The following is a 17,050-nucleotide window of genomic DNA, read 5'->3' as shown; positions in this document are numbered from 1 at the left end:
CTGAAGAGAGATAATTCAGTTTTTTGTGTGAGAGTAAAAGTGGCAGTGGCATTTATGGGTAGCTCTGATTTTTGTTTAATTTTTTTAAAGATTAAACTTAGTTTAGTCAAGTAGATAGTAGGCAAAAGAAAAACAAAAAAATCGGTTAACGCCACCGGCCGCTTAAAAAAAGTGGTAAAAAGCGATCCTGGTAAACCGTGAGGTAGCATGATCGAATCTCGGTCTTTTTAGTCTTCGTTTTCACTTAGCCTCCACCTCTCAACTACGTGAGGAGTCGCCAGCAACAACACATAATCCAGATTCCGTGTTGAACTGGAGATCCATTTTCCCTGTTGGATAACTGAGGTAGGCTAAGGACACGCAAGTCACCGAAGTGGAGTCCAATACAAAAATTTGCATCTAATAATGAAGTTCGTATGTAATCCTCAGAGTGCGAGTCCTATTCGTACTTGCTCGGTGTTTTCATTATTGGGGTTGTTTTCCGTTTACATCTCGGTTTATTGAGCTTCCTGTGGTTTGCAATTCCTGCCTGTAGACTCTCGAACTGCGTCGGATTTGTTGCCGGTAACAGGTACCGTGAACCTACGAATGGGCAGCTGTAACTGGTTGGAATGTTCTCCACAAGCAGTCATGTCCTCGTGGGCAAAAAAGACTCGCTGATTCGAGGTATGCTGCCTCGGGATAGTAGTTCTGCTACTGTTCAGTTCTGACGAAATATGATATTTTTTTATTTTGCTCGTCTCAGTTGCATGAATATACAATTTTTGCTGCAGTGGGATTACTAGTTTTGAGTTGACGCACCCTTTCTCAAACCACACGCCTTGTTATCAACGTAACTAGTAATACCCATACGGTGCTAAAAGGCACAATTACCTTCTGTGCAGGAAGTCAAAGTGTGGTCAACAAGTCGCTTATGTGTCTATTGTTGCACTTGAATGACAGTACCTGAATATCGAGTTTGGTCGTGTCACTCAGGTGCAACAAGGCTACTTGTTGACCACAGTTTGACTTTCTGCACAGAAGTTAATCGTGTCTTTTGACACCATATTGTATCAGTAGTTATAGTTAATAACTTGGTTAATAGATTGACTGTATCAGCTCCAAACCGGTACCCATTTACATTCATACAACTGAAACCGACAAAAAAAAAAAGCTATCAGATTTCCTCAAGAAGACATTCGTGGTGCTCTTTCGAAAGTTAGCTGAGACATTTGGAACTTAACGTATGCAAAAATATGAATACATTTAGTAAAGTGTTTTTTGGATGAGGTCATGAGTCCCATGACCCCTCCACTCCTCCTCCTCCACTTGCTCGTCTCCCCCCCCCCTCCCCCCCACTCGAATTCGTGCTTGTAGATCTCCCTAAAAGATCGAAACAACAAAAATATCTGACAAATACGGTGACTTTGCTGACGAGAGGCTAGGTAAGTTGATCGCCTCACATTCCATTAACCCCCGAGGAGAGAGGGGTGGGGAGGCGCACATCACAATTGGCCCAAGAGAAATACGGGGCACGCAATGAACATACTAGTCGCCTTGTCCACCATACTTCGCGAACGCTCGGCTCCGAGCAGGGCCCACAGGAAAGCAATATGTCAATGAAAAGATAGCTACTAAAACTATTAATTTCGTAATGTGGTATAACTAAAACGTCCTGTTAAGAATTATTAAACTCGTCTGAAGTACTCGCTCTCCGGCGGAGAGGGCTGCTGGCTCTCGTTTAAATGGTTCGAATGGCTCTGAGCACTATGGGACTCAACATCTGTGGTCATCAGTCCCCTAGAACTTAGAACTACTTAAACCTAACTAACCTAAGGACATCACACACATCCATGCCCGAGGCAGGATTCGAACCTGCGACCGTAGCGACTGGTTCTCGTAAGACATGCAGTGTCACGTGCTGACGCGTCCGCACTGGGACCTGCCTTTCACGTGACCCTCGTGCGTACCTAACAGTCAAGTGTTAACAGACAGAAAGCAATAAAACTGTGTTTCTCTCAAGACGGTACCGTGAAACTAGTTCCAGCGAATCCACGTTACATCAACTGACTGGGCAGTCGCTGGCGGGGCAGAGGAACGCGGCAAGTAAACTCTTCCTGCTGCGAGCCGGGGTCAATTCGGAAAGTCACGCGCTGCGCTCCGTAAGTCCGCCGGTCGGCTGACTCACGCCGCGTGTGAGCGGAAACGTCTCGCACGAAACGCTGCTGCCGATGCTGACGTGTCGTTAAGAGCATTCGGGTGCCGCCTTATCAGACCTCTTAATCGGTCGCTGCGGTAAAGCCTGCTCGACGGAGCGGGTTACCGCCGAATGTATTTCTTCCCTTTCCGATCGGTGCCTCGTCCCCGTAATGAGCTAGCCGCGGGAGACGCATAAGGAAGCGGGGCAGCGTGTTTCTTGCCGCTGCGGCCAGTCGCAGTCCTTCCAAGGCGCTGCTTCGGGCAGACCGGTCTGCCTGTCCGTACGTGTGGGGCTGGACTGGGTCGGAGCTGTCCAAACGGAGGCGCGGCCACAGCTCGCGATAAGGCGGCGGCGGAGGCGGAGGAGGCGGAGGGAGGCAGCCAGCCAGTGCGGCCGGCCAGCCAGTCAGTCAGTGAGCGCGCGGCTGCCATGAGGGGAGGCGTGGGCGCAGGCTTGGGCTGCGGCCTTCTGCTGGCGGCGGCGCTGCTGGCCGCCGCTCCGGCCTCGGCGGGGCTGACGCGCAGGCGCGAGGACAAGACACGCTGCCCGCAGGTCAAGGCGGTCCGCGACCTCGACGTGCACCAGGTAAGCCGACACCGCTGCGGGGCTCTCTGGTGGGTCGGTGCATAAGTACGTAGCCGTTTTCCTTAAGTTTTACGAAAGCAATAGATACACATAACAGAGCATTTAGTCACCAGTAATACATTCTCCGTCACTATTTGCAACACACTACCAACGCTGGGGTAGTTTTTCGATTCTGTGACTGTAGAAACCATTTAGTTTTGAGGCGAAGAACTAGTCCAGCCACGTTCGGTAAGCATTTTCATCCGGAGAAGAAGTCCCTCGAAGGTTGTTCGACAGAGAATGGGAAAGGTGAAAATCTGAGGGCACAAGATCAGGTGAATAAGGTGAGAGCGGAATGTATGAATGCATTGTTTGGCGGCGATGTCGTTGTTGTTGTGGTCTTCAGTCCTGAGAGTGGTTTGATGCAGCTCTCCATGCTACCCTATCGTGTGCAAGCTGCTTCATCTCCCAGTACCTACTGCAACCTACATCCTTCTGAATCTGCTTAGTGTATTCATCTCTTGGTCTCCCTCTACGATTTTTACCCTCCGCGCTGCCCTCCAATGCTAAATTTGTGATCCCTTGATGCCACACAACATGTCCTACTAACCGATCCCTTCTTTTTGTCAAGTTGTACCACAAACTCCTCTTCTTCCCAGTTCTATTCAATACTTCATCATTAGTTATGTGATCTACCCATCTAATCTTCAGCATTCTTCTGTAGCACCACATTTCGAAAGCTTCTATTCTCTTCTTGTCCAAACTTTTTATCGTCCATGTTTCACTTCCATACATGGCTACACTCCATACAAATACTTTCAGAAACGACTTCCTGACACTTAAATCTATACTCGATGTTAACAAATTTCTCCTCTTCAGGAACGCTTTCCTTGCCATTACTAGTCTACATTTTATATCTTCTCTACTTGGACCATCATCAGTTATTTTGCTCCCCAAATAGCAAAACTCCTTTACTACTTTACATCGCAGCGGTATGAATTAATAAAATTTTCTCGGGCTTCCAGCCGCGTCAGGTGGTTAAAATCCCACGAGGAAAAAGCAAGGTTCAAATGGCTCTGAGCACTATGGGACTTAACCTCTAAGGTCATCAGTCCCCTAGAACTTAGATCTACTTAAACCTAACTAACCTAAGGGCATCACACACATCCATGCCCGAGGCAGGATTCGAACCTGCGACCGTAGCGGTCGCGCGGTTCCAGACTGTAGCGCCTTTAACCGCTTGGCCAACCCGGGCCGGCGGAGAAAGCAAGAAACTTGTGTTTTTGCCTTTCTGTGGTACAGTGTCGGGAAAGATTAGCCGGCTCCTGAAGAGATATAAGATTTCATCGGTGTTCAGGCCACCAGCGAAAATTCGTCAGCTCACGAGGCCTGTGAAGGACGATCTAGGGCTTAGAACGCCTGGAGTGTACAAGATACCATGTCAATGTGGTTGTTACTAAGTCGGCCAAACAGTACGCACTGTGGAGCAACGCCCGACAGAACACGAGAGGTGCTTACGCCTACGCTATCCAGAAAAATCAGCCATGGCAGAACATGCCTTAGAAAGTGGACACCGAATTTTATTTGATGAAACATCTGTCGTTATGAAGACAAAGGGATTTTGGGATAGCGTCATAAAAGAAGCTATTGAAATAAAAACCTCTGAAAACACCATCAACAAGGACGGCGGTTTGCAGCTCAACACAGCTTGGGACCCGGCTATCTCGATGTTAAAACGGGCACGACGGACGCGGCATGAAAACATTACCGTATATGGCGAGGAAGAGAGCACCACTGACGTCATAGCCAGCAGTGGGGCTATATAACTATGCGGCCACGGCGACACAGCAGTCATTCTTACCACTTGACAAAGACCGGGGAGAGCTTGGTCGAAAGCTCGTGGGATTTTAACAAACTGATGCGGCTGGAAGCCCGAAAAAATTTTATTAATTGAGAGCAGAATGGTTTCTTAACTCAACTCCAGTATAGTATTTGTCATCAGTTTAGCAAAATGCGTTGTGGCCTTATCACTTAACGCAGTCTTCCTAGTCGTCGTTCTTGGAGTGCGTCTGCAAGACGTCTCAGATGTTGGCAATAAATGTCAGCAGTGATGGTTACACCTCGAGCAACCAATCGTAGGACACCACACCGTCGGTGTTCCACCAGGTCCGTAACATTATTTTTTTTGTGGATGCGCGCAGGTCTTTATACGGAGAGTTGCTGCTTTGTTTGGACTCAATCATTCCTTTCTTTTCCCTTTATGTTAGCATAAAGACACAATTTATCGTCACCACTGAAGACACAGGATAGGAATAGTTGGTGTTGTTCACAGGCCAATTGATGACGAACAGGGAGAGATGCACATATTGCCACCTGTTGATTTTTGTGATTTTGGCTTAGAGCATACGGTACCCACACAACCGATCTGTGAACCTTCCCCATTGTATGCTAATGTGAAACGATCACAGTTCATCACATGTGCCAGCTCTCGAGTACACTGACATGGACCGTGATTAATGCGTTTCAACGATCTTCATCAAACCCTAAATGGCTTCCTGAATGTGGAGTGCCACCAATATGAAAACGGTCATCCTTAAAACGAGAAAACCATTTTGTTGTTTGCTCTGTGCTGTGGCTTTGTCCCCACACACGATCCAAATGTTTCTGACTGCCTTCGCTCCTATCACCCCTCTACTGAACTAAAACAGAAGAATATATCGGAAAAGTTCCGAGTCCCTCACTTGGCACTTCATTTTCTATCGACCGCAGCCCCACCCACTATCTCCAAATGAGAAAATAATAACACGTAAACTCAGATACCAAACAGCGAACTACAAATAAAAAATGGCAATCGATAAATACATAGCAACGGGAATAACAACATGCAAAACAAAAACGCTACGAACTCATGCACCAACCCAGTACATGTTTATCTACATTTATACTTCGCAAGTCATGCTGCGCTATGTGGAAGAGGGTATTTGGTGTACCACTGTCACTCTTCCGCTTTCCTGTTCCAGAAGCGAATGGATCATGGGATCAACAATTGCCGGCAAGCCTTCGTGTGGGCTTGAATCTGTCTAATTTACCTCGATGGCCTTTTGGCGAGATATACGTAGGAGGAAGCAATATATTTGCTGACTCTTCTAGGAACGTGTGCTGTTGGAGCTTTAACAGTACACCACACCATGTCGCAGAACGCCTCTCTTGAAGCCTCTGCCGCTAGACTTGGTTGATCATCGCCGTGACCCTTTCATGATTCGAATCCTGGCCTCGCTACAAACTATTTATCGTCCATGTTTCACTTCCATACATGGCTACACTCCATACAAATACTTTCAAAAATGACTTCCTGACACTTAAATCTATACTCGATGTTAACAAATTTCTCTTCTTCAGAAACGCTTTCCTTGCCATTGCCAGTCTACATTTTATATCCTCTCTACTTCGACCATCATCAGTTTTTTGCTCCCCAAATAGCAAAACTCCTTTACTACTTTAAGTGTCTCATTTCCTAATCTAATTCCCTCAGCATCACCCGACTTAATTCGACTACATTCCATTACCCTCGTTTTGCATTTGTTGATGTACATCTTATACCCTCCTTTCAAGACACTGTCCATTCCGTTCAACTGCTCTTCCAAGTCCTTTGCTGTCTCTGACAGAATTACAATGTCATCGGCGAAACTCAAAGTTTTTATTTCTTCTCCATGGATTTTAATACCTACTCCGAACTTTTCTTTTGTTTCCTTTATTGCTTGCTCATCACATCCTGTCGAGCAATATTCAAGTATTGGTCGAACGAGAGCCTTGCGAGCTATCTCATTTGTTGATCAACTACATGCTCTGAGGATTCTTCCGATGAATCTCAGTCTGGCGTCTGCCTTTCCTGTGATTAGTTTTATCTGGTCGTTCCACTTTAAATTGCTCCTTACACGTGTTGTTTTTGTTATGGTCTCCAGTCCAGAGACCAGTTTGATGCAGCTCTCTGTGCTACTCTATCCTGTGCAAGTTTCTTCATCTCCAAGCAACTACTGCACCCTACATCCTGCTGAATCTGCTAAATGAAGTCACATCTTGGTCTGCCTCTACGATTTTTACCCTCCAAGCTGCCCTCCAATACTAAATTGGTGATCGCTTGATGCCTCAAAACATGTCCTACCAACCGACCCCTTCTTGTGGTCAAGTTGTGCCACAAATTCCTCTTCTCAGGAATTCTATTCGGTACCTCCTCCTAGATACGTGATCTAGCCACCCAATCTTCAGCATTTTTCTGTAGCACCACATTTCGAAAGCTTCTATTCTTCTCTTGTCTAAACTGTTTATCGTCCAAATTTCACATCCATACACGGCTACACTCCATACAAATACCTTTAGAAAAGACTTCCTGACACTTAAATCTATACTCGATGTTAACAAATTTCTCTTCTTTATAAACGCTAATCTACATTTTATATCCTCTCTACTTGGACCATAATCAGTTATTTTGCTTCTCAAATAGCAAAACTAATCTACTACTTTAAGTGTCTCGTTTCCTAATCTAATTCCCTCAGTATCACCTGATTTAATTCGACTACATTCCATTATCCTCGTTTTGCTTTTATTGATGTTCATCTTATATCCTCCTTTCAAGACACTGTCCATTCTGTTCAATTGCTCTTCCAGGTCCTTTGATGTCTCTGACAGAATTACAATGTCATCGGCAAACAACAAAGTTTTTATTTCTTCTATACGGATTTTAATTCCTAATCCAAATTTTTCTTTTGTTTCCTCTACTGCTTGCTCAATATACAGATTGAATAACATCGGGGATAGGCTACAACTCTGTCTCACTCCCTTCTCAATCACTGCTTCCCTTTCACGCCGCTCGAGTCTTATAACTGACACCTGGTTTCTGTACAAATTGTAAATAGGCTTTCGCTTCCTGTATTTTACCCCAGCCACCTTCAGAATTTGAAAGAGAGTATTCCAGCCACCATTGTCAAAAGCTTTTTCTAGGTCTACAAATGCTAGAAACGTAGGTTTACCTTTCTTAATCTATCTTCTAAGATAAGTCGTAGGGTTCAACATTTCTACGGAATCCGAACTGATCTTTCCCAAGGTCGGCTACTATCAGTTTTTCCATTCCTCTGTTAAGAATTCGTTTCAGTATTTTTCAGCCGTGACTTATTGAGCTGATAGTTCGGTAATTTTCACACCAGTCAACGCGTGCTTTCCTTGGGATTGGAATTATTATATTATTCTTGAAGTCTGAGGGTATTTCGCCTGTCTCATACATCTTTCTCACCAGATGGTAGAGTTTTGGCAGGGCTGACTCTCCCAAGGCTATCAGTAGTTCTAATGGAATGTTGTATAATCCTGGGGCCTTGTTTCGACTTAGGTCTTCCAATGCTCTGTCAAACTCTCCACGCAGTGTCATATCTCCCATTTCATCTTCATCTACATCCTCTTCCGTTTCCATAATATTATCCTCAAGTACATCGTCCTTGTATAGACCCTCTATATACTCCTTCCACCTTTCTGCTTTCCATTCTTTCCTTAGAACTGGGTTTCCATCTGAGCTCTTGATGTTCATGCAAGTGGTTCTCTTTTCTCCAGAGGTCTCTTTAACTTTCCTGTAGGCAGTATCTATCTTGCCCCTAGTGTTATACGCATCTACATCCTTACATTTGTCCTCTAGCCAACCCTGCATAGCCATTTTGCACTTCCTGTCGATCGCATTTCTGAGACATTTGTATTCCTTTTTGCCTGCTTCATTTACTGCATTTTTGTATTTTCTCCTTTCATCAATTAAATTCAATATCTCTTCTGTTACCCAAGGATTTCTACTAGCCCCTTGTCTTTTTACCTACTAGATCCTCTGCTTCCCTCACTATTTCATCTCTCAAAGCTACCCATTCTTCTTGTATTGTATATCTTTCCCCTGTTCCTGTCAATCGTTCCCGAATGCTCTCTCTGAAACTCTCTACAACCTCTAGTTCTTTCAGTTTATCCAGGTCTCATCTCCTTAAATTCCTACCTTTTTGCAATGTTTTATCATTATATAATGCATCTGAAACCCTCCATTGTGTCGAGGCCTCCTCCACGTACACAACCTCCTTTCATGATTCTTAAACCAAGTGTGGGCTGTGGTTAAGTTACGCTCTGTGCAAAATTCTACCAGGAAGCCTCCTCTTTCATTCCTTACCCGCATTCGATATTCATCTACTACTTTTCCTTCTCTTCCTTTTCCTACTGTCGAATTCCAGTCCCCCATGACTATTAAATTTTCGCCTCCCTTCACTATCTGAATAATTTCTTTTGTGTCATATATTTCTTCAATCTCTTCGTCATCTGCGGAACTAGTTGTACTACTGTGTTAGGGGTGGGCTACGTGTCTATCTTGGTTACAATAATGCGATCACTATGCTGTTCGTAGTAGCTGACCCGCCCTCCTATTTTTATTCATTATTAAAATGAATAACATTACGAATACTCCTAGATATTTCGTGGAGGTATACGCCATACGTTACGTTCGTTTATTTTGAGGGCCAATTTCTAGTCCTCTGCAGGTCTTTCTGCATTTCGCCACAATGCTCTAGCGTTGCAAGTTCGGTGTATACAACAATGTAATCCGCGAAAATCCTCATGGAACTTTCGATATTGTCTCCTGCGTCATTTATATAGATCACGAAAAATAATGGACCTATAACACTGCTTGGGGTATGCCCCAAGTCACTTTCTATGTTATGTTTGCTAGAAAGTCTTCATTCCAATTACAGAGAAGGTCTGATACGCCTACTGCTGTTAGCAGAACGGCAAATTTTTCCCAAACGCTATGTAGAGTCCTGTCAGGTCCGCACCGGCCTTCCCTCTGTTAAGCGATTTTAGTTACTTTTCTATCCCGTGGCCACTTATTTCGATATCTGTCATTTTCTCATTCGTGCGGCGATTTAGAGAAAGTACTAGAGTGCGCTCTTCCTTTATGAAACTGGTTTGGAAAGGGACGTTCAGTACTTCGGACTCTTCTGTGTCATCCTCCGCTTGAGCACCTCTTCGGTCAGAGGGTGTCTGGCTCGATCCGTTTACTGATTCAACATGAGACCAAAACTTCTTGGGATTTTCTATCGAGTCGGTAGACAGAATTTTACTTTAGGATCCGTCGAACGCTTCAGTCATGGCTCCTGGGTCGTTAATTTCGGCTTCATTTTTCACTGGACTAAAATGTGGGAACAGCGGAATCAGCGCGGGAATTGTATGAGTGAACATAAATGCAGATGATAGCCAAGCCTGCATTGGTTGTGTTCTATCACGAACGGCACCTGCGCAGTACCCTCAATACGTTGAAAGAGTCAGTCGCGGACAGGGCAGTGTTCTGTGTGGCTGTCAGTGCATTATGTCGGAGCTAATTCGAACGTTTATAAATTGTTGGTGCTCATACGGTGGATGATTCCGTAAAGTGTTTGGTGTTTCGAGAGGCACCGTATCGAAGATTTATAGCGCATGCAGGGAAAGCGGAAAAATATCATCCACTAAGTCACAACACGGGCGAAACTGGGTGTTGAGTGATCGTGACAGACGGTGATTAAAGAGGGTTGTGACGAAAAATAAGACGACGACAGCTGCAAAAGTCACTTCAGAACTGAATGTCGTACTCGGGAATCCTGTCAGCTCCAAAGCAACACGGAGGGAGCTCCATAAGCTGGGAATTGCAGGGCGAGTTGGAGTTCCGAAAGCACGCATCAGTGACGCAGACGCCTGTAACGGGAAAACGTCATGCCAAAGCCGTAAAACCTGGACTATGGAGCAATATAAGAAAATCATTTGGTTGGATGAGTCTTGTTTTACACGTTCGCCAACTTCTGGCCGTGTTTACGTTTCAAGAGAGAAACATGGCGGTGCGTCGGCGATGATCTGGGCAGCCCTATCGTGGTATTCCTGGGGTCCAATGATTATTTTGCAACGTCGTATTACTGCCAGGGATTATGTGACCGATCTTACTGATTGTGTCCAGCCCAACCTACAATGCCTGTTGCCGGCCGGAGTGGCCAAGTGGTTCTAGGCGCTACAGTCTGGAACCGCGCGACCGCTTTGGTCGCAGGTTCGAATCCTGCCTCGGGCATGGATATGTCTGATGTCATTAGGTTAGTTAGGTTTAAGTAGTTCTAAGTTCTAGGGGACTGATGACCACAGCAGTTCAGTCCCATAGTGCTCAGAGCCGTACAATGGCTGTTCCCCAGTGGTGATGCTGTGTTCCAGGGCGATAGGGCCCTGGTCTGTAAGCAAGAGGATGAATTAACGCATCTCTCCTGACCACTACACTCACCAGATCTCAATATTACTGAGCCTCTGTGCTCTACTTTAGATAGTAGGTTGAGTAAACGCTATCCATTCCATCATCGTATCTGAACTCGCCACTATTCTGAGGAGCAGTGTTATAAGGTTTCCTTGAAAAACATGCAGGACCTGAATATATCCATTCCGAGACGACTGACAGCTGCTTTGACTGCCAACGGGTTTCCTACACCGCATTACGTAGGCATGGTAATGTGCCACGGTTTTTGTGATTCCATATTTTTGTCCACCCGCTGTATTACATAATCCCTCTCACACGAGCCGTGAATTGGTACGTCAGTCTCCCACGCGATGAATTTCTGACATGACAATGTATGTTTGTGAAATCTTATCGAACGTGCAGACCAAAATGATTATAGAGAATGAGCAAATAGTTAGTGTATCTTCTTCTTCTGTAGCGTTACAACCCTTGGTGACCACTTCTTCAACTGTTTTCCTCCATCATATTTTTGCAGCTCTTTTCCACCCTCCGACTGCCTTGCTGGTGACTCAATCCACCTTCTCCTAGGCTTCCCTTTTCGCCTACCGCCATCGATCGCACCTCTCATCATTTTCTTTTTTATTCAATTTTCTTCTAGCATTCGTATTTGTTGTGATTTGACAAATTTTGTTATAACACTTCGTTTCTTAATGCATGTAGCTCGGTGTTACAGCGTCTACTCCAACCTTCTTCCTCCCTTATTGTGCCATACATTTTGCTCAGTACGTTTTGCTCAAAGATCATTACTGCGTTTTTGGCGTCTTCTGTCAGTATCCATATCTCTGACACATATGTGACAACTGAGACAATTAGCGAGTATACGAGGTGCGACAATAAAGTAATGAGACTGATGTGAAAAAAAATGTTTCTTACCATTTTAGTCAATTTAGTGTTGTCTCCTTCAAAGTAGTTCCCTTCTGATTGCACTCACTTTTTCCAACGCTTCTGCCATTGATGGTAACATTTCTGGAACTCATCTTTTGTAATATCCTCCAAGACCCTCCTCACAGCTTTTTGGACATTTTGTGTTGTTTGAAAATGGTGTCCCTTGACCGCCGTTTTGACTCTTGGAAATAGAAAAAAGTCGCAAGGAGTGGTATCTGGTGAATAATGTGGCTGTTGTAGTACTGAAATTTGTTTTGAGGTTAAAAATTGCTGTACTGACAGAGCAGTATGGGATGGCACATTATCGTGATGCAGAATCCAATTATCAGCAAAGTTGGCACGGACACGAAGAACTCTTTTACGAAGTCTTTCTAAAATTTCTTTTTAGTAATATTGGTTAACTGTTTGTCCAGGAGGCACCCACTTTTTATGAACAATTCCCTTGGAATTAAAGAAGCACACGAGCATGCATTTCACTTTGACATGGCAGCTTTTTTGGTCTGGGTGATCCCTTTGAGCACCATTGCGAACTTTGGCGTTTTGTCTCTGGATCGTACTGAAAAAACCAACTTTCATCACCAGTGATAACACGGCTCAACAATTCTGGATTGACTTCCGTTTGGTCTAACAGATCGGCTGCCACATTTTTCCGTGTTTCTCGCTGTTGTGGTGTGCGATTTTTGGGGACCATTTTTGCACAAATCTTTCTCATACCAAGATCTTCAGTTATTATTAGACGAACCGTTTCTCGATTGATGTTCAGTTCTTCTGCAATCATTTTCACGGATAATCTTCGATCAGATCGTACGAGTTCACGCACCCTAGCCAAGTTGACATCCGTCCGTGAGGTTGACGGTCGTCCACTGCAGTCTTCAGCTTCAACATTCGTTCTGCCTTCACTAAACATTCTATGCCAACGAAAAACTTGAGCTCTTGAGATAACCTCCTCTCCAAAAGCCTTCTGAAGCTTACCGTAAGTTGTCGTTGCGTTTTCACCCAATTTAATGCAAAAAGAAATGGCATACCATTGCGCAATATTATGTGGTTCCATTTCCGTGACGAGAGACGCAAATACGTGTCAGCTTATTGCAGCACAACTCACGAGTGAGCAGTTGCATCGATGTGCCGCTTGGACTAGAAGCAACTTATAGATCAAGGTCAAATATATTTTGCCTACGCAAGCCTGCAGGGTTGCCACATCTTGCAAAGAAAATCAGTCTCATTGGTTTATTGTCGCACCTCGTATACTAAGATTTTCGTCCACCTCGTAACAAGACTGTTTTTGAAGACTTATAGATTTGCAAAGCTCTGTTCCCTGATTGTATCCTTTTCTTATAGCATTTCCATGCTGATATCATTTGGTATCAAACCTCCCAGGTAAATAAGACAGAACACTACTTTGAAACAAATGGCTCTGAGCACTATGGGACTTAACATCTATGGTCATCAGTCTACTTTGAAACATTTCCCATTTATATTTAGATCTTTAGGGGTTCTTTATGGCCTCAGAGTGTGAAGTTACCATGTATTTTGTTCTGTTTTCATTTACTGTGACGTTGATTTTACTTTGCCAGGTATGTATTTTTAGTGTTTTTGTATTTATTTCTACTACTGCACTGTTATCGGCATAGGCGAATAACCGGCTAGTTTTCATAAACATGGCACCTCTTTCATTGGTTTTATTTAATATGCTGTGCAGGGCTATGCTGAATAAGACAGTGGGGAGACTGTCACCTTGCTTCACTCCTTTACTAAAGGTGAAGATTTCATTTGTCCTGTTAAAAATCTTTACTTTTACCCTGTATCTTTGTCATTCTGATTTGATTTACAAGTATAGCACCTAAACAAACTTCTCTCGGCACTCTGCGTAATTCTTGCCGCTTTATGCTGTCAGAGGCTTGTTGAATTCGATGATTAGGAAGTGCAGATCTGTATTACGTTCATATGAATTTTCCATAATTTTTCTGATCACAAATGACTATTGAGGCTGAACAATCCAAATTCCTAGGTGTCCAGAGTGTCAAAGACAATTGAAAAATGATTTAGACAAAATATCTGTAGGTAAGCGTAGGCTTCCACGGTCGTTGTCACTGTTCTTCTGGGCTGTTGTCCGCATTGATTTGGTAATTGAAATTTCGTGAAAAGATCTCACCGCAAAGGAAAACGCCCTTGAAACTTCCTGCCAGATTAAAACTGTCGGAATTGAGGCTGTGAGGACAGCCTTGGGAGGCTCAGTCGATGCCGGCATGGTAGCTCAGCGTGTTCAGTCAGAGGGTTAACTGTCCTCCGTTAAAAAAAAATAAAATAAAATAAAAAAAACCGAGTGAACGGATCAACGATGAACTTGAACTGGAGTCATGGGACGTCCGCCCCAGGTAAATGCAACGAACATTAAAGAACAAAATGCGATCAGGAGAAAAAGGTTGGTGGAGCACTTGCCCGCGAAAGGCAAAGGTCCCGAGTTCGAGTCTTGGTCCGGAACACAGTTTTAATCTGCCAGGAAGTTTCATATCAGCTCACACTTCGCTGCAGAGTGAAAATTCATTCTAAAAACGCCTTTGTTTTAACGATTGCCAATCCAACGTCGGAAAATTTTATGTATTAATAATGTGGTCAACGGCCCGGAAGAATATTATTGACAAGATATTTGTGTGGTGCGAAAAATAGCAATTAACTCTAAATAGTGAAAAGTTTGAGGCCACCCACATGACTACTAAAAGAAATTCTTTATATTTCGCTTACACAATAAATCATGTAAATCCAAAGGCTGTCAATTCAACTAAATATCTAGGTACTACAATTACGAACAACTTAAACTGCAATGATCGTACAGGTAATGTTGTGGGGAAGGCGATCCAAAGACTACATTTTATTGGCAGAACACTTAGAATGTGCCACAGGTCCTCTAAGCGGATTACCTACACTACCCTTGTCCGTCATCTTCTGGAGTACTGATATGCGGTATACGATCCTTACTAAATGCCTTTGACGGAGGACATCGTCAAAGTTCAATAAAGGGCGGCTGGTTTTACATTACCGCGAAATAGGGGAGAAAGTGTCACCGATATGACACACGAGTTGGGTTGGTAATAAAAAAAAGCGTTTTTAGTTGCGGTGAGACCTTTTCACGAATTTTGAATCACCAACTTTGTCCTCCGAACGTGAAAATGTTTTGTTGACGCCCACTTAGATTGGGAGAAATGATCATCGTGATAAAATAAGAGAAATTAGAGCTCACAAGGAAAGAATTAAGTGTTCGTTTTTCCTGCGCGCTGAGTTGAACCGTAGAGAAATAGTCTGAAGGTGGTTCGGTAAACCCTCTATCAGTCACTTAAGTGAGAACTGCGAAGTAGTCATATAAATGCAGAGAGAAAAAAAGCGGGTGAGATATTCTGAACACATACCAATGAAATGGAAGAATGTCACCTACGCCGCATGTAGATAGCTTCTAGTTTCATTGCAAAGAGAGCACCACGGTTGCTTGGCCACAGGAACAACTCTGTTGGTTCAACATCCAAAGTATAAATTAATGTAATAAACATTGTCATACGAATGCTATACTTGTGTCTTTGACAAAGTGAAGAGTTAGTTTACGCTTGTCCATTTAGCGAGGTTTTGTGCTGTCAATGGAGCGCGCTCCAGTCGCATGTGATCGCGTCGTAATAGAAGTTCCATATGAAGAGGCTGGATCATTTCTAAGCGTTACGCAGCATCATGATCACAGCAGCGCGTTCCGCGTTGAACGCCACGTTCCTATTCTTTCTTACTGACGGCGAAAAGCTTGCTACATTTACATCCTACACTACTTGAGGAAAACGAATAGCGAATTTCGGAAAACTATCTTGTTTTCGTGTTAGGCTTGAAACGGTTTTGATAGCCCGATCAAGTCTCAGTTTTCTGAGCGTCAGCTGGTTTATTCGAATGGTGTCTGTAAATTAACTGTTTAGATTTTGTCAAGACAATGATATGAATTTATTAGCACCTTTGAAATATTCCTAATAGAGAGAGAGAGAAAGAGAGAGAGAGAGAGAGAGAGAGAGAGAGAGAGAGAGAGAGAGAGAGGTGAGGGGCAGGGGGCGGGGGGGGGGGGGGGGGGGGAGAGGGAGGAAAAGGGAACGTACGATTTAACTCTGAGGGAGGAAGAGATTTTTCAGGAAGACATGTTTAAAAATCTTAACCACACCAATTAAAGACACAAAAAATATTTCATTACACCCGTCTAGCTCACACGCATTGCGGAGAAAAGTACAGAGTGACAACTAGTTGAACATTATTGCGCTAAAAAATTTTGGAGACTGAGAACGATTAGAAAATTTCCGAATAAATATCCACCTAATCCTCTATAGAATATTTTGTCACCAGGGACTGAATGTGAACGAGACCCTTTGCCACTAAAGATAGTGGGCTTGCCGGCCGGTGTGGCCGTGCGGTTCTAAGCGCTTCAGTTTGGAACCGCGTGGCCGCTACGGTCGCAGGTTCGAATCCTACCTCGGGCATGGATGTGTGTGATGTCCTTAGGTTAGTTAGGTTTAAGTAGTTCTAAGTTCTAGGGGACTGATGACCTCAGAAGTTAAGTCCCATAGAGCTCAGAGCCATTTGAATAGTGGGCTTATAAGTTTACAAATTCGGCGATTTCGCACAATATAGTGTTGTTGCGAATCAGATTTTTCTAATTCAGTTAATATATCAGCATCTGCACGTCTTGTTCCATCTAATAAAGATAAAATGTGCTTCTTTTCGATTAAATAAAGGTATCAGGTAGTTAGTTGCTCACTGCAACACTTCATTTGTTTCTCTTCGCATGTTCTTAACGGGACTAAATCCAAAGATGTAAAAGGTATTTTATCCCAAAAGAGCGCTATAGGGCCGTTACTGTTAACAATATGCAGGCTGTATTATAGTCAATAGCGAAAATTGACTACAACAGAAGTAAAAACGTTCCAGCAAACATGGGCCCACAAACAGGCTGTTTGCTAGATCATTGCGTTTCTCTGGTTACTTGCCACCACTGACCTCATATGAAATGTTGTATGTTATTTTCTTGGTTTTATGGCCACTTTTTTCGCAGTTGCACACATACAAGTTGAATGGGTTACTTGCCGTCTGTA

The 17,050-nt window shown here is 43.8% G+C and overlaps 1 protein-coding gene across 1 annotated transcript in view; it reads left to right on the top strand.

Moving 5' to 3' along the window:
• Positions 1 to 2,382: 2,382 nt before the first annotated feature.
• Positions 2,383 to 17,050, top strand: part of LOC126484189 (apolipoprotein D) — a 99,261-nt gene continuing 84,593 nt past the window's right edge. The window contains exon 1 of the mRNA XM_050107605.1: positions 2,383 to 2,764. Coding sequence (XP_049963562.1) covers positions 2,609 to 2,764 — 156 coding nt within the window. The 5' untranslated portion in view covers positions 2,383 to 2,608. The remainder of the gene's footprint in view (positions 2,765 to 17,050) is intronic.

This window comes from Schistocerca serialis, chromosome 1, assembly GCF_023864345.2.
Source record: "Schistocerca serialis cubense isolate TAMUIC-IGC-003099 chromosome 1, iqSchSeri2.2, whole genome shotgun sequence".
NCBI lineage: Eukaryota > Metazoa > Arthropoda > Insecta > Orthoptera > Acrididae > Schistocerca > Schistocerca serialis.
This window is presented reverse-complemented; position numbering and strand designations above follow the sequence as displayed.